At 47.5% G+C, this 18,215-nt stretch overlaps 1 protein-coding gene across 3 annotated transcripts; it reads right to left on the bottom strand.

Moving 5' to 3' along the window:
- Positions 1–435: 435 nt before the first annotated feature.
- AGTRAP (angiotensin II receptor associated protein) lies at positions 436–16,914 on the bottom strand. Of its 3 annotated transcripts, XR_010923522.1 has the most exons (6): positions 16,718–16,911; positions 10,353–10,387; positions 6,277–6,391; positions 3,844–4,042; positions 3,426–3,628; positions 436–1,219 (listed from the first exon to the last, which is right to left on the bottom strand). XR_010923522.1 is itself a non-coding variant. In XM_067567433.1 (5 exons), coding segments are annotated over exons 1-5 (501 nt in total). In that variant the 5' UTR covers positions 16,745–16,914; the 3' UTR covers positions 436–1,218. The 3 variants fall into 3 exon arrangements, 2 of the variants coding, with proteins under 2 accessions (XP_067423534.1, XP_067423535.1); XM_067567433.1 differs by lacking the exon at positions 3,426–3,628 and having other exon boundaries at positions 3,720–4,042; positions 16,718–16,914; XM_067567434.1 differs by lacking the exon at positions 3,426–3,628 and having other exon boundaries at positions 16,718–16,876.
- Positions 16,915–18,215: the final 1,301 nt, after the last annotated feature.

Below are 18,215 nucleotides of genomic sequence, written 5' to 3'. Positions count from 1 at the left end.
TCCCCGCAGGGCGGTTCCGGGAGAGCCCTGGGCCAGACCCGCTTTCATATGCAGCGCATCGCGCCCACCTGGATCCGTGGAGCCTGCTCCCGAGCCCGCTGCAGGGCAGCCCTTCCACGCAATGGGCCGTGACTCAGAGCCTTAGTCCCACGAGGCGGCAGCTCCGCTCTTCGGTCAGTATTTATTTTTACTGACCGCCCCTCCGCACAGGGACGGACACAGCTGCCGAGCCAGGCATTCAAGCCCCGGGCCCCGAGTCTTCCCTCTCCTGCTCTAACCCCGCGCGGTGTAAATGTAAAACACGGACTTTTAATGTCACACGTACTGTGCTCGTTTTAGTTTAGAAAAAAAAAAGTCCATGTAGATGTCAAGTGAAGGCAAAAAGTGTGTTTTAAGGCAGAAGGTATTTACAACACAGCAGTAACAAGTCAGTGCACAGGGTCCTTGCGGACTTCAAACCCCCATTCAAACAATGAATGGAAACCCAACCCTAGGTAGAGGGAACACACGAGATCTTTGGCCCAGCACCCACATCCCTCAGCTAGCAGGGACAGTTACTAGCATGAAAACAACGTTATGAGCATCCACCCCATCACAACAGGAGAGTTCCTGGGAACTTCATTGACAACCACTCCTGAGATTTATCCATATGACCCCAGGGTCACTTCCATTAACTTTATACACTGCTGCCCCATCAGATGGACATTTAAAAAAGAGCCTCTTTAGCCCTCTTCTCCACGACCATCTGGGGTAGTGAGGTGGATCTGTGATGCAGGAGCGGCAGAGTGCAGGATTTCGGAGACTACAAGTAAGGTGTTTACAATTCCTCGGCCAATAATGACATTCTGGGGCAGAGCGTAGTGGGATTAGACCGACCCATCTCCGGGCATTCTGGACTCACTGCAGGACCCAATCCACTTACACAGCTCGAGGAAGGCATAGATGCTCAAAGGGAGGAAAGTAAAATTAGATCCTCTCCTGCTTGCTCATTTTAGAACCTACTCCAATAGGGAAAAAACCAGGGAGGGGTAGTTTTTTTTATTTGTTGTTTGGTAGGGGTGGGGGACATCAGTGAGATCCTGCTCTCTGTTTCTGGCAAGGGGGCAGCCTCAGTAGGGATGTGGCTCTGGCTTCCTCTCCAGATCTGGGTATGGGCAAGGCACATCTTGCTGATCAATCGACTGGTATGCGCTGCGATCCCGGCTCACGCTGAAGAAACCTGCATGGAGAGGCACAGATGAAGCTTTCAAACAATGACAGCTCAGGCGGTCACAAAATTAACCTGCAGTTCTGCACTGCATGGCGTTAATTACACCCTCGCTTTCCTTGCACCCAAGGAATTGTGTGAAGCCTGCTACTTGTAATTATGCACATTCATCCTTTCGAGTACGATTAGCGCTGGGGTCAGGCAGGACTCCCTCCCCCAACCTCCTTGCTTAGCGATACACAATTTGCCAGTTGCATTACAGAGTGTTTCTGAAACAGAAATTGGCGATGGCCAGCTGCAGGATATCAAGGGATGGATGAAGGTGCTGCTGCAGTATGACTAATCCTCGATACCTCACTGTTGCCGTTAGCTCTGAATAGCCAACCCTGATGCTCAAAGGTCCTCTACAATCACAACTGTGTGTCAACAGATCTGCTTCCAACAGGTGTTTTAATAATGCTGCAAGATGTCCTCCAGTCCAACCAGACTTCTCATGAAGAAGGGGACTAATACTTATGCAGAGACTCTGCTGTGCTGGCTCAGACTGACCCACTTCCTGGAAGGAGTATGGTACCAGGAGTGTTCATACAGCTACAGAGCTAGCTGGAGAAGGGTTGGTGCAGGGCTTCCAAAGCAAAATCATTTAAAAGGGGCAGGTGGTGAGTTCTAGAGCCTCAGTACTTTTCATTCTTTGAGAGGCCCGGCTCTTGCAGCCACGAGGCTGAGTCGAATAGCCAGCCCCACAATTACTCACAGTAGAAATGCTGCTGAAATACAGTGTGTTTCAGCCTGCTCAAACAGTTTCCTGTGGGATCCAGGGGAGCCTGAATCCACCCTGCAATAAATGAATCCAGGGGGCACAATGCCTGGCTGGTGGAACTCAGTGAAGAGCTAGATGCATGATTCACCCAGCAGTACCTTTTCCTAATAAGCCCGTCTTTGTCTCTCTGAGGGCCCAGTTACAGAACAAAGGGCATCGCCCTGGGGCACCGTATTTAAACACAACCGTGCCCTGATTGTGTTACAAATACGGTTTGCAGTATTAAGCATCTTACAGAGCCTTGGTGCAGCCCCCTGGCAACGAGAGAGCGTGCTGCTTTTTGTCGTTCTACGCCAATCAACTGTCATGAGCTAGACAATTAATTTAAATCGCTGCTAGTCCCTGACACATGTGACAGCCCCTGCTGGAAGCAGGCAGGGGGCCAGGGGAGCTGACATGCAAGGGAAGGATATTCTGCATAGAAAGACAGACTAAGAAGTGACCAGGAAAAACACATAACAGGAACAAAGTGGGACAGAGGCACTGTGGTGGGACAGGCCTGGGGGCGTGAAGGTGCCACACGGCAGAGCTAAGAGGAAGAGGTATTCGGCGAGTGTGGTAACCTCAGCTCTGGGACTCACACCTTGTACTGAAAGGCCACAGTGAAGCCAGTTCCGGTTAGCGCAGGAAACTAGTGCTACAGGTTTTGAGTTCAGTTTAGTGACAGAGCTGTGCAAAGCTAGAGACAAGATCCAGGTGCAAAGGTCACTCTCGGGCTGGAAGGGGCAGCACCTAGAACTAGGGAGGCGAAGGGAGCACCACTCATTGCTCAACGACACTCCCTCTTCCTGCCGCAAGTAAGTAGAGGGGACGTCTGGGTTACAAGCAGAGCGAGCAGTTGATTGACTTGGCTTGGGCCAAGGTGCCTGGCAAGACTGTGCTGAGAACTCCCAGGGGCTGGCACCTCTGCTGTCTGCCGGCCGTTCAGGAAACTGACCAATAGGACAGGGCAGGAGAGAGCCTGGGCCAGAATTCACTTTGCAGCCTCCCCTCGCAGGACCCTCTGCCGAGCAGCTCAGCGGGGATTTGCAAGCCAGCTAGTTCAGACTCAGGGCTTCCCCCCCACACACACTGCAGCAGGTCGTTTCGCAGCAGCTAACGCCCTCTTTCCTGTGCAGAGATCACTGAGGAATTGTTAACTAGAGACACATCTCACCTACCCAGGACAGTGGAGACATCAGCTATTCCTCACAACACCCCTGTGAGGTAGGTATTAGCCCCAGGTTTCAGATGGGGGAAAACGGAGGCATGGAGAGATTCAAACCACTTGCCCAAGGTCTCACAGCAAGGCAGGGATGAGAAGCCAGGTTCTCAGACCCATGCTGAGTTGTCTAGGCAATGCTGCCTCATGCATAAGGGATCCAACCCCGCTCACTCTCTCAACAAGCCTTTTCTCACTTCTTCCTTTTATCCCAGCTCCAGCCAGTGGGAACAGAACTGGTTGGGGAGGATGGAAGACTCAAAGGCTTCCAGCATGGCCGTGGGATGCACACAGCGAAGGGAGAAGGAAGAGGAGACAGCTCAGTTACGTCGAACAAGGGGGATAGCAGTGGAGTCAACACTGTCACGGGTAAAGCAGCTGTTGGACGAGGACTCCAGCTCTGCAAAGGAAAAGAGGGAGAACATAAAAAACACACGGCAGGAGACAAACTGGGAAAACAAGGGGAGAACACAGGCAAGAGAGAGACCCACTAGAACAGGCAGAATCCAGCTGGGTGTATCCCACACCGAGAGCAGGCATGAAGAATCCAGAAGGCAGGATAAGCCCAGACTGACAGCAGGGAAGGGCAGACGACTTCGATTTGTGGCCTCCTACCTAGGTTGATGACGTACTCTCCCCCACGCTCCCGGTACATTTGATAGACAAAAAGGCACGACAAGGGTTTGAGGAGGAGGCTGAAGATTGCCATGCCCTCACTGAAGCGCTGCAGGTCAGTTGGGGAGCCTTTCTGGGGATAGAAGATGCTGAAGTGAATGATGTCCGTGAGGACCGTGAGCAACAGGCCAATCAGGAACTGGAAATAAAGAGACACAAGGACGTTGATTGGAAATTTGATTCACCAACAAGAACCAAACAGCCCAAACCAATGGAAGTTAGTCTCAGGACGTAACACGTCTCTGTCAAGATCTATCCTCAGGAGCCACCTTCTTTACCTTGTCTTACCTCTAGGTCAGCCCGAAATTGTAATCATGGTGGCATCTACTATATGGAATTCACACCCCCTTGACAGGCGTCTCACTCCCTTCCTGCTCATTTCTTAACACCCTACACTTTTCCCTGTAAAAAAATGGATTTTCCTAATAGGACGACTCTTGGTCTCATATTTACAATTTTCCCTCCTCACCGGTCTCAGATTTTTTTCCTTCTCATTTGTGTTTTCCAGGATGAGAAAGATTTATTTTTAATACACATGCAGCACTTTGAGCTGGGGAGGGAGCAGATCAACATCTTCACTGGGACTCTGCCAAATCAGGCTAGGCCCGAGTATCTAAATTTGGTAGGAAATGAGATTTCACAAGTCTGAGATAGACACAGATTTAATCTTTGTATTGCGGTAGTGCTCAGAAGTTCCAACTAGGGATTCAGGTCGTATAGGATTGAAAATGATACCGTATGCAAGAATTTCAATACTCCTCTAAATTGGTGGCGGCCCTAACAGTAGCGTTGTGCTAGCACACGAGAGGCAAAGTGAAACTGCATCACTTCTCTGCACTGTCCAAGCTGAGTGAAATGCTAAGAGTAAACAGGTAGCATTAACGATCTCGCCTAGTGGTTTTATACTGCCGCCCCTCACTGTAGCATCCAAGCATAAGCATAAAGAGTACAATACAGTCTTAATTTTCAGATTCAATATTCTGTGTTAATAAAGTAAGAACATTTGTTGTTTAATAGATTATGTTAACCAGCTACTTGCTCATTATATAACATCTGCAAAGATGTATCAGTTTCTAAGGCTACGCCATCTAGTCTGAGCTCGGACATAACACAGATCATAGAACTCACCCAAAATAATTCTTGTTTGAACTCGATTAAGTCTTTTAGAAAAAACATCCAGTCTGGATTTAAAAATTGCCAGTAATGGAGACTTGGTAAATGGGTCCAATGGTTAATTCCCCTCATCATTAAAATGTACACCTTATTTCCAGTCTAAATTTGTCTAGCTTCAACTTCCAGAGATTGGATCTTGTTAGATCTTTGTCTGCTAGACTGAAGAACCCATGATCAAATACGTATGCCCTACGTAGGTACTTACAAACTTATCCCCTTAACTTTCTTTTTGTTAAACTAATTAGATTGAGTTTCTCGAGTCCGTCACCATACAGGCATGTTTTCTAATCCTTTAAGCATGCTCATAGCACTTCTCTGAACCCTCTCCAATGTATTAACGTCCTTGAATTATGGACACCAGTCTTCTACACACACTTAACTTTACTACTGTAAGTCATCCCATAAACTTCAGTAAGATCACTCAATGCCCAAAGATAAACAAACGTGTGTAAGTTTTTGCAGGATTAGGGTCTAGTTAGTTCAAAAAGTTAACAGTACTTTCCGTCCTACACCTGCTCAACTCCCCCTGCCAATTTTTGTGGCTTCGCACTCAAATTTCCTGGTTTTTTTTTTTTTTTTTAAATATTTCTTTCCCTTGTTTTTATGAGAAAGACCTACACAAATGGGAGGGAACAACCCGATAAACTGCATGTCCAAAGGAAACACTGAAACTGACCAGACACAGTGCTGTCAAATGCACAAAAGAAGATCATATTCTCTCCAATATATTTTGGTTACAGTCGTTTTAGGTCTTATAGCAGTGGTAGGCAAGAAGTTGATTTATTTGTATTTAGAACATGTCCCTGTCACAGAGGCAGTCCAATTTATTTCTACACACAAGCTGAACACTATGGTGTGTTTTAAAGCCACGATAGCGGTGGCTGCGAGATGGAAGGGTCTTTTTTGTTGCGCATTTAACATGATGCGAGGTTAAAGCGTTCGTCCGGTAAAGGCCAGGAGTGCTCCCCACCCAGCAGATCCCATGGGGAACAACGTGGGCTGAGCACTTTCAACCTTCAGTTAGGTCCCTCAAATCAGAGCTGAGCTATTCTGAAAACCTGGCCGCTCAAGAGTCGGAACTGCCCTCTCCAAGTCCAAGAACAGTTGAAAAGTGGAACAGATTCAAAGGAATTTTTGCTGCCCCCTCCTTAAAAGCAGGGACTTCTTCCCCACAACATGTAAGACTGCCCCCAGACTTACCATGATTATTGCATCGATGGAATCCCGCTGACCAATTGCCCAAACCCCCACTGCCAGGACGGTGAAGTTTCCCCATGCGTAGGAGTTCGGAAGCCACAGCACACCCATGCATCCCCTGGCAAACAAGGCACAAAACACCCAGTCAGAACATGTCTGGCGTGACTAGTGGGAGCTTAACCATCGACACTCAACCCCCTCAGATCTGCATGCTGCAAGATTTCAATACAGAACTCTAGATCTGGTCTCCCAATATGCTGGGTTTTCCCCTGCACATAAAACTCAGGGGTTATCCTAATAACCCATTCCAGCAATACAGAGATTATTTCCCCACTAGATTTTTTTCTATAGGAGTTATAGGATCGCTGGATTAATCATGGGTAAGATTCAAGAATTACTACTATAAGATCTCTCCATTTGCTACTATAGGGTCTCTGTATCAACCTGCGCAAAAAACATGGATTATCTCCCCTGTAGTCTCAGTTAATCTTTCCCAGAGTTATTTCTATCTTCCCAACATGTGTTACGAGGCCAGTTAAGATCAAGCATTCACTATAGCACACCCAATCAGATCCCCTACAAAGGGTTGGGATTTTAAACAAAAAAAAAAAAAAAGTTTCTTTAGGGGCTCTTGAAGTTTGTTCAAAACATCCTTCCCAGCTGTCCTCCATTGCAAATATAAATTTACCTCCACCCTAGTATGGAGATTTATTTACATCTAAACGTCTAATCACAATAAGTAGGTTTGGCAGAATTTTTTTTTTTAAAAACACAATTTCAGCAGCTAATATCTCTGTTTATTTTTATCCATTTAAATTTCCACAGCTGCAGGAAATTATGTCAGGCGTCAGACTATAATTATTTAAATGACAGCAGAAAGTTGGGATTCAAAAAGTGAAGCTTTATAACTGCTAAAACACAAATTGTCAATATCATACGTCAAATTTTTAGCCTTCAAATCAAACTCTAAAGTTCTCATGCAGCCTTTTTCGTACTTTGCCCATGTGGAAATTTCTATTATCGGTGGAAATATTTATTAGTTGGTTTGTGTGTGTACAGCGTAATCGACATTTACCGATAAAAATCGAACCCTTCCAAGCCAACCCAGAAATAAAGTTACCAACAACAGTTAGGCTAACGCTTTGATTCAGGATAAAGTTAGATGAGGCTGTACACACCTCATGGGGCATTGGCCAACTCTTGCTAGGTGTGTGTACTGTGCTTGGACCTTGTTTGGGACTGTCACAGTTTCGGGGTAACTGCAACTGTATCCCCACCTCCATGGTAACTGCTCATTAAGATCTGCAGCCATCGCCTCTCTCTGGACATAGAGCCTCGTCCCATTCCCTTTGACGGGGGGATTTTAAGATTGCACAGCTTCCTGCCTTACACTCGGATATCCCCTAAATGCCAGCTTTTCTGCATTGCTCTTTCCCCCCTGAGGGCTATGAACAGTGTATTGCCAGCTGTTACAAGCTACCACACAGCTCTTTCTAAGCAAGCACATTTATTCTTAGAGTAAAAGCATCAGAGAAAATATAATGAAAACAATCAACAGGTTTAAGCAGGCACACTAAACACCCTTCAGTCTTATGGGGCCATAGGAGACCAAAGTCTTTCCAACCCATCCCCAAGAGTTGGGGGGTCCCCTCACGGACAGAAGGTTCTGTTCGTTTGCTGAATCAGAAGGAAGGCCCCCCAGTCAGTTTAAATCCAGCCTTTCTACACCAAAAGCCCTTTCACTGTCTGTTGGTCTCTGGAAAACCCAGTTTGATTCAATATATGCAAGTCTCCCCCAGGGTGGTACCTCCATAGAGATGTTTACAAACTAGATGATTCATCTTAATCACCCCCCACTGCTCTTTATTCCTGGAGGAGCGGTGGTAACTCTTCCCCCCCAGAGTCGCATACAATCCCTGGCCCACACTGATACAAAAATAGGCTTGAACAGGTCAGATGTTCAATGGTAAATGTTGATAAACAGCGATTTCACTGTAACACACATGAAAAATATTTCCATCAATGATAATCAAAACGTACAGACAGGCAAAGAAAGAAAAAGGCTGCTTGAGAACTTATTTGAGTTTAAGGATATTTACTTTGTATATTTTGACGTGATGGTCACAGTTTGTTTTAACAGTTATAAAGCTTTAGCTTTTTTAATCACAGTGTCCACCATCATTAAATAATTACTGCCCGACTCCCTCCATTGTCTGACATCCCCCATAATTTCCCACAACTGTGAACATTTACATGGATAAAATCTTTAAAAATGCTTAAAATAAAAATGGATATTGCCCATTGAAATGATCAAAACACAAAAATCTCATTCTGCCAAGCCTATACATAAGTCATTCATGATTTGAATACAATGGTCACCACAGAGACTCTGTCACAGGAACCTTTAAGAGCTACTAAGTGCAAATCAAATAATTTAGAGCTTCTGACACTGATCGTGCACCTTTAACGCTGAAGAATCCCAAAGCACTTTAAAAGCCATCCCTTCATCCATCACTGAAATGCAGTCACCCAATGGTGAACTAGGACAGCTCTGTACCAGCCCACAACAGCAGGAAGGCAGTTTAGAACAAGATGTGAAGGATATTAGAGTCAATTAAAGCTACAGGGATCAGAGACAGGATGTAATGCAGGGTGCATTGCAAAACTCAGCTTTTTCCAGCAAGCCTTTTCTTAAGAAACTGGTTGGTGGAACTGGCCCCAGCTATCTTGGTTTGATTCTTCATGACTAGCCTCTTAAATCTAAAAGATGGGAGACTGGCAGGAAGTTCTGTTCAGTCCTCCTGAGCAAACTTCTGTTACTTCACACAGATGTGACTCATATCCAGATACTCGGACAAGGAGTGCCTTAGAGATGCATTAACACACATGCAAGGGACTTCGGGCAGGACAGCGGAGTTAATCTTGCTTGTGCTAACCATGCCGTGGGATCTTCAATGGCCACAGGCGGTCAAGAAAGGATGGTTCAGTGGTGAGGAGGCCAGCTTGGGAGACCTGGGTTCAAGTCCTTGCTCTGCCATGGATTCCCTGTGTGATCTTGAGCAAGTTATTAGCCTTTTGGTGCCTCAGTCCCCCCATCCATAAAATGCAGGCTAATTGCACTGCCCTATCTCGCAGGGGTGTTGTAAAGAGAAATGCATCAAAGGCTGTGACATATTCGGATGAGGGCCTGTAACAGGGTAAAAGGGGCCAGAAGACCCTGTTCCAAGATGCTGGAATGAGCAAAGGCCCAGGAAAAGGCCTGGTAATGGAAGTGAGGATGAGGTCCCAGGGAATGAGGAGTTTGATGGGAGGAAAGCCCCAGGACACTGTTTCTTTAAGGGCTCGGGAGTAGGCGCCCTGTAGTGTAGGGTGGGGGCAAGGCTCCCCTCTCTTCCAGCCAATCAAGAGGAGCTTTCTGAAGACGTGTAGCACATAAGCAGCCTTCTCCCTCCATATAGGGGAGACGCTGGCCAGGAAGCCTTGGGCTTGATTCCCAACTGGTTCCCTGGAAGCCGATGGAGTGGCACCAATTTACACCAGCTGAGAATTAAGTGCCTCCTGGTTTATGATTTTTCCCTCGTGTCTGAAAGGCAGCACCCCCGGCACCATGCTGGAGCCCCAGCCTATACCAACGCAGAGAGAAGTGCCTCCTACAGACATCTCCTTGGATGTTGCCCTACACTGCCACCCAAACCTGACCCAGCTCCGCTTGTGAAAAAGGTCACGGGGCATGAGTGAAGAGACAAACCGCCCCAGGTCCATATCCATGCAGGGCCCAAGCATCATTTTTTTCTGGCTCAGTACAAACTTCTAACACGGGCCCCCATCCGTAATGGGGGTAATAGGGGTTGCGGCCTGGGCCGGGCCCTGGTAAAGTGTACCCTACCCCTCCCCACTCTCCTTCCCCTCCGCCCCCCCAACGTGGGTGCCCTGCACCAATGCCATGATGCTGAGCTTATATTACAGTCAGGCAGAGCCAGGGTGTGCGAAGACTGTTCCTCCCCACACCAGAACAGCCGGCTCCCAGGTCCCAAGAACTCCCTCTTCTCACCAGGTCCAAGCAGCTACCAATTACTCACCATGTCGTGAGCAGCCAGTGCACCAGAACGATTGCCTGCAGGAGAGCAGAGAGGAGACAGGTCAGAAAGGCTGAACAACGGGAGAGAGCTGGAGGGAACCAGTACTGACTGGCTTCCAAGGGCAAGGAAAGCAAAAAGCTCCAGCCAGGACACAGACCTAGACCAGTTCACAGAGCTGGTTTGCAGCTACAGAATGGACAAGCCATTTCCCTCACCCTCTGCTGCTGCCGGACTTTCCCCGATCTCTCGCAATTTGTTGCTGTTTGGACTCTTTGGACACTTTATATGGGCCCAGTTAAGATTTTTAAACGGGTTATTGATTTTTTTTGGAACCAGAAAACAGTTTGAACAGAGCCTGGCAGTCTGGTCTGCACTTGATTAGTGCATTTAAATAGGCCACTGAACTGGTTGTTTCAACCCGGGGACCCTTTGCCAATGGATGACTTCAGGTCCCCCTGCAAGACCATTTTGCATGTAGTCCCTGCATGCTGGTGCAGAGGGTTTAGTAAGTTTTCTCCCTTCCCCTCCTTCAATTCTGTTCAGAGATGCAGCTCAGCCCCAGATCTGAAAGCAGCAACAGTGACATTCAACCTCCCAGATTCCTGCTAAAAAGTCCAGGACCAATCCTGCATGGTGCTGAATTCCCTCCACTCCCAGTGAAGTCAATGGGAATTGAAGGTGCGCACTCAGCAATTTGCACACTCAAGTCCCAACTCCTTGCCCTGCAATGCCTGGAGAAGTGCCATGGCAATAATATAACCGGCACTGTCACAATACAAATATTTACATTCATGGCTGGGACCATGGTGTTTGATTAAGCAACTCCGAGAAGCTAGGGGCTTACAACAAAGCAAATGGGCAGCACAAGCATTCTCTTCCTGGTGGTTTGAGATTTTCTGTAACCAAGGAGACGCTCTTGTTCTCCATGCATGGCAGGACGTTCTCTCTCTATTTGTTTTTAATTTGATTTACAGCAGGGGAAGATGGACTGAGCCTCTCCTGTTTTGAAACAAACAGCTTCACTCTTTCTGAGCGAACACCAAGATGAAAAATGACACACTGAACCTGCTGAGTCCAGACAATTTGGCTCTGCTCCCGAGACATGGTTGGCCTGCAGATCGATACAGGACATGTGTTCCATTGGTACACAGTGTGGGTGGGAATCTCTCTAAAACATGACAAGCATGGATGTGGAACCATAGAGCAAATCTAGGATGCCATCAGGTAGCTCATATTGATTGCAACACTTGTTTCCAGGTCTCATTTCAAAGTTTTTAATCACTGACGACCTCGTATAAAAGAGGTGCTTAACAAAAATTACATCAACCCCAACACGCTTCATCATTTAGGACCACGTGACGATACATGTACTTATGCAACACGATCATCCTATCAAAATCAATGGGACTTCTCAACGTGCATCAGTGGCTCTCTATCTAGCCCTTACTCTCCAAATACATTACACTCAAATGTAGGAACTAGTTGTGCGTGTCTAGATATTTTAGGAGTTAGGCGCAGAACTGTTCTTTTCTTGTTCCATTTACCGATCCTTCTAGCACGCAGAGCATGCACCAATGCGTAATTCTTTGTTTACACCTAGAGGTCTTAAAAGATTGGGCCAAATTGTGCTAGACACCACATAAACATAATGAAGGACAATCCATGCCTCAAAGAGCAATTTAAGACACAGGACTGAAAAAGGAAGTCATAGTATTACCCTCTTACAAACTGAAGTACAGAGAGTTGAAGTGACTTGCCCAAGGTCACACAGATATGCTGTGGCACAGCTGGGAACTGAACTCAGGGTTACTAGTACTTATTTGTATTACTGCAGCACCTAAGAGGCCCAGTCATGGACCAGGACTTCCTGGCGCTAGGCGCTGTACAAAGAGAGGACAATATTGGTCTCTCCTGGATTTCAATGCAGTGCCTCGGTCATCAGACATTTCTTCCGCTCTCTAGTTCAGTACAAAGACTGTTGCTTTTAAAAGTTTGAATAACCAATAAAGCTGCAACACAAATAAGCAAAAGCCAGGAAATTCAGAATGAAGAGTGACCCATCATCCCTCATTTACCCTGCTCTGCCAAGATATCACAGATGCAATATTGTTCCTGTACAGATGCAATACCTTGGCATAGCTGGGACGGCATGAACGCCGGGAAAGGCTGATTTTTGTCACAACATCAAAAGCCATTTAAACAGGTTTTAAATATGGATTTTTATTTCAATTGTTCATGAAAGTCTACAAAATGCTTATTCCACCCGCCCTCATCCCCCATTTCACCCTGGAGACAAAACGGAAGCTACTAATCAGTAAAATACAGGATGTGTCTGTATAAAAAGGAGAAATGCAAATAGCGTGCACTCAAGAGACTATCACAATATCAGGGCAGTTCTTAATTATGTAGAATTTAATTGCATATTACATACTCACTAGACCCCCTAAAGCCTCACTATTTAACATAATTAGGTAGCTTTTTTTTTTTTTAAAGCTGTCTGTACCAATATTGTCATTATTAAATTAGGAGGCGCGCTTAGCCACACTGATGAGGGAGGGAGGGAGGGTCAGAACCTCACTATTCAGGGACTGACTGTTTTAGGGGATTGGAAATGTGGCCTTTTCCTTCCTGGTTACTAGGCTTGGTTGGCAGTGACAAGATATTCTCTGACAGCTGTTCGGTGACCTGTGAGGTTAGTTGGTGGGCTCAGTCCAGTTCAGAGTGGCATCTTAATCAGTGTGGTATCAGAAATATGTTTCGAATGTATCTTTGCCTATATCAGATTACAAAAGTCACTTTGCAGGCAGGCTCTTACAGAGAGATATAGGAAGGATTAAGTCCCTTCCTTTTGCTCAAGGATTTAACCCCTGATAGAAGAAGAAATTTCAGCAAAGGAAAAACTCCATTATTAAGCCTCAGTCTAGAAGTGACAGAGACATTAAAGGTGGAAAGATTTTTGGATGAACCCTTGTACCCACACTTCCCTTTATTAGGCTCCCAGGCCGAACAGAAGGATGGTCGCTTGGTTAAGGACACTAACTGGAAACTCAGGAGATCTGGGATCAATCCCTAGCTCTGCCACAGATTGCCTGTGTGTGACCTTGGGCAAGTCACTTAATCAGGTCCCAATGTGTAAAGTGGGGATAATATTTCCTTCTTCCCATCCATGGTCTGTCTTGTGTATCTAGATGGTAAGTTCTTTGGGGCAGAAATTTCTCTAGTTATATATTTGTTCAGCACCTGCCACAATAAGGGCTTTTGGTGCTACCGTAATGTGATAAGGATCCACAACACAACAGGCAGGTTCAACAAAGACAAGAAGGGTGAATAGATAAAGGGAACTATGGTTCTCCTCCCATCTGAGTCGTGATGGGGTACCCTGGAAGGGCAGCACCATGGGAAAGCTCAGACAGCAGGTACTCTGCAGATAAACAGATACCAGTTTGTACTGCTGTCTCTCTGCTTGTTTTCCCAAGTCCCAAATTCACTTAAGGAAAAAAAAATCCACCTAGGTAATTCCCAGGGCCTTGCTTCCGAAGGAGGCCTAGATGAGAAACTTAAAAGAGACAAATTTAATTCAAAACAGCTTCCCCCCTCAACCGCCATCCATTGTACAACAGATATTTTGTTCATGTTTTGTTTACTATCTTAATCAGATGTCCTTGTTTCTCACTATTAGGTTTTTGTGTTTGTTGTTCTCAGACAATAAAGTTAAGACGACTTTAAAAACATGGGCTAGGGCAAGATCTTTCAAGTGTTCCCAGGATCCAGAAATTCGCACAATTGCCTGATAATCCATAGTAAAAGTCCTCCAAAACGCAGTGTTTTTAAAAAATGCCAGAAAGGAGAGCAATCCACATTATCAGCGCTTGAAAAAGCCATTTGCCAACTTGCCTCTAGCCAGTGAAAAAAGCTTTTCTTGGAGGGGGAAGTGGGAAGCCGTGAATCTGTAAAATCTAAACTTTAACATGCCACATAAGAGTGTCTAGACTTTATGGTTGTGAACACAGCCTTCTGGATGCAAACTCAACCAATGCTGTTTTTCCAAGTCTGCACATTGACAGCTATAGTGCTGATCCTTTAACTTTGTCAAGCTGCAGCAGAGTAAAATTCACAAGACTCTGGTTAATTTCACAGCTATTCATAACCCTGCAGAGAGCAACAAAAATAACAAGGTTCAGATCAATTTCATTCCTGCTACAGCTTGGGTAAAGCTATAAGTGGCAGAGGAAGGGACTGAAGATGATAATGCATAACAGCACGCAAAAAAAGGAAGCTGGGGAAAGATAAACTATTAGACACCATCTACAGCCAGGGGGCTCTGGGGAGACAGGCTCTGCTCTCTTCCAGCAGTGAAAATGCGAGGAAGGCCTCAGATTCAGCAGACACCCAAGTCCAAAGACCAGTTTAAGGAGTCCCTGAGCAGAGTCCAAGGACACAACCCCAGAAGAATTCTAGCTTCCTCCCCTTTTCCAGCAGCTGGCATTTCCCAAGGAGGATAGGTTTCTCACCAAAGTGTGGTCCATACTAGGAGAGACCCATTATTTTTGGCATCTGTCTCTGGCCACTAGCTTCCTAGTAAAGGTTTCAAACCCTGCAGATTATAAACTATGCCCTACACATTTAACAAAAAAACACAAAAACACCAGTTTTCAGTTATACAAAAACTCTCAGGACATTTGGATCACTCCATAAAACGCTCTGCCCAACAGCAGCCATGCCTATTCTGAATCTGAAAATGTGGTGCAGAATTTTATCTTGGATCAAGTGTTGAAATCTGAAAAAACAAGGCCACTTAACCAGTTGTCCCTGCTGCAGTCTTCATGCACCCAGAACTTGCCCTGTAGTTAACAGGAGCTTTGGGGGTTTTAGAAATGCATTACAGGGTTAAAAACTAATATGGTTAATGGTGCAAGAAGGAAACAGTTATAAATACTCCCTCCTCCCTTGTAGGAAACAAGCACATTTCCTGACGTTTGGCACATCAAGACCCTGTCCTGGGTGGTACAAATACACAACAGGAATGTAACTGAGAGTTTAAGGAACTTCTTTGCTCTCTCTCCACAGCCAGTTGGCATATGCCAGCTCTGTTAGGAAGACAGCATCCTAGTCCAGATTCTCATCCCAGCACCCCATCTGGCCTCCTAGCATCTGGTCCGCACAGGTCCAATTAAAAGAGACGCCAATTGTAGCCAGGGGAGATTCTGGCACAGGTTTGAAAACAAAGACAGACTGAGCAAGGAAGTCGTTCTCCAGTGCCCATCCCCCAAGATCACCGCTCACTCCCGAACCACAGAAAAATTCACGCTTGGTGAGGTGAGTATTAGTCAGTCTGGTCGATAAAACCAACATCCAACTCGTACATCCACCACACCTCATCAGAGAGAGACCTACAAGTCACAGGGTGCGAATGCAGCTCCCTGGGGCGCAGAACAACCACCATCTGTACCCAGTGCAGCCTATAACAGAGGGGGGAATTTTGACCCTGGAGTGAATGCCTGGTCAACAGCAAGAGTCATGGGACTGTTACAGGGAGATTTTCAAAGTAAAAGCCACCCTCCGTCCTGTCTGAAGTGCCCTCATCTATCTGGATTATCGGGTAGCCCTTAAGGGCATATCTACACTGCACTGTAAACCCAGCTCTCTGGGACCTGGGCTTGGGGACTTGGTATTTCCAAGCCTGCTTTTGAGCATCCCCACTGCATTGGAAATTTGGGCTTCCAGCTGGCGGACCCAGGGTCTCGCAGCCCTGCTAACACGTCCATGGGGCAGGAGGACACTGACCTGCTGAGTGGGGTCTGCACTGACCTGCGGAGTGTGGGCTGCATCGTGAGCTGTGTCTACATTAAACAATGCCAGGGCTTGGCCCCAAGTTACGCTGGGAGTGGGGCTCTGACCGGGTCCTAGGGTCCGAGTCCTGGCTCAGACTGATCTGTGTGCGGACAGAGGCTGGGTTTAGCACCCAGTGTGGACACACCCAAGTGACTGCAGGACCTGCCGCTCGGAGGACTCGCTGTGCCCATGTGCCAGCCCCCCGGGGCCAGTCGTTTTCACCCGCTCCCCCCCCCCTTTGGGGCGGGGGGTTGGAGAGAAAAGAAAACGGGGCTCAGGGCTGGGGAGGGCTCAGGAGCAGGTGGCGAGTCACACAACCGGCTGCCGAGGTGCAGCCGCCCGGTGCTCGGCGCTGCAGGGAGACACCGCCACAAGCCAGGGGCTGAACAGCCGGAGCCTCCCAGGTCTCCAGCGCCTGACACCACCTCTACAAGGCGCTGAGCGGCAGCCTCCGCTTCTCCCCCGGCTGGCCCGGCCCGGCCCGGCCCGGCTCCCCCCCGGCTGGCCCGGTTCGGCTCCGCTCCCCCCAGTACCTTGAGGTTCACAGCCGGCACCTCCATGCTCGCGGCCGCGGGGCGCCGCCTGCCTGCCCCCGACTCCCCGCCGCTCCCAAACTTTCTTCTCCCCGCGGCCCCGCCCCCGCCCTGCACCCGTGACGCTGCGGGATTCAAGCGCCTCACGTGGGCCCGGGCCCCGCGGGGAGGCGGAGGGGGCGGGACGCAGCGGAGGGGCCGGGCCGGGGAGCGGGGCTGCCTCTGGCTCTGGGGAGGCACACGCCGCGCGCCCCCTCTGGGCTGCGGCTGGCGCTGCAGCCTTGCCTGGGATGCACAGCGCCGCCCACCCAGCGTCCGTCCACCTGTCTGTCTCTCCTCCAGCATCCAGATTGTGTCCTCCCTTCCTTCTTCTTTCTCTGTCACTGCTGAGAACAGCGGCCCCAGGTCTCGCTGAGGGCTTGTAAAGTGTATGGGGTCCAGTGGAGAAACCACCTGATTGAAAGAAAATGCATCAGTCTCACTTAGGCATTCCCGCCTGTCTTATCATAGATCCTGCCACCCCTCGTCTGAGTTAAGACTCTCCGGTCCCTGGCCCCATAGTCTTGTGCCTGCGGGTTTCGTTTCACTTTTGTGGGTTGTATAAAATGGCTTCGTTCCTACTTTGTTGTTAGTTAAAGTGACTTGCCCAAGGCGCCATCCTGTGTCAGCGTCAGAGCCGGGATTAGAATTCATGGCTGCCTGCCTCCTAATCCTGGGCGAAAACCACCAGACTGTACTTCGCCCCAGCTTACTTCAAAGGAAACAAAAAAGGCCAGAGAAGTCAGGGCCATCCCTTTCTGAAGGGCACCTTTTTCCTCCAGAAGACTCTTTACTAGTCTACGCCAAAAGACTGAAATGTTTGATTCAATCAGGTGCCATTTCGTAACCGAGTCCCACAACGTGGTATATTTTCATAGCATGGGTGGAGCCTCCGAGAAATGGAAGAGATGTCAGAAGTGAAGAGCTGAAGCAGAATGTGGAAGTTGGTGTGTCATTCCTTAACCTCTTGTACAGTTAAAGTGGTGTGTAACACAAGGCAGTGCATGACACATTGCTGTGAGCCTTGCTGGTAATTTATATAGCGTCTTGTATTCAGAGAGTTCAAAACATGGCACAGGTTTCGAGTTGTGTCCTGCTCATGTGACTGGTCCTTCATTATGTCTGTAGTCCCGTTGACTGCTGAGTTTGTAGGGTGCTTTGGGATATCTGAGTAGAAAGTGCTGCTTAAATGCCTGAGTGAAACTATCTAGTAAAACCACTGAGAGAATTGTGTAGATTATAAATAACAGATTCAGCAAATGAGGTGGAGGCTCACCACCAGGATTTATAGATCAAACATTGTAGCTATTTCTGTTTAGTTCCCTTCAGAAACTTACAGGGCAGGATGTGGGTTAGTAATTCCAGGTTTTTGCAGCACTTCCAGCACCAGAAGAGGCTTGGCTGTCTATACGGATCAGAGCAACTGCAATAATGAATTGAAAAAGTCCCTCAAATTCTC

Source organism: Emydura macquarii, unplaced genomic scaffold (genome assembly GCF_026122565.2).
Source record: "Emydura macquarii macquarii isolate MOO-44397 ecotype Brisbane River unplaced genomic scaffold, CSIRO-AGI_Emac_v2 contig_2768, whole genome shotgun sequence".
In the NCBI taxonomy this organism is placed as follows: domain Eukaryota; kingdom Metazoa; phylum Chordata; order Testudines; family Chelidae; genus Emydura; species Emydura macquarii.
This window is presented reverse-complemented; position numbering and strand designations above follow the sequence as displayed.

What these genes read in the sequence shown, in the direction of transcription:
- AGTRAP (XM_067567433.1), bottom strand. Translation starts at nt 16,744, where the DNA reads ATGGAGGTGCCGGCTGTGAACCTCAAG. An exon ending in TGCCGGCTGTGAACCTCAAG is followed by an intron (nt 10,388 to 16,717) that starts GTACTGGGGGGA and finishes GCTCTCCTGCAG; the next exon opens with GCAATCGTTCTGGTGCACTG. An exon ending in CCATCGATGCAATAATCATG is followed by an intron (nt 4,043 to 6,276) that starts GTAAGTCTGGGG and finishes CTTTATTTCCAG; the next exon opens with TTCCTGATTGGCCTGTTGCT.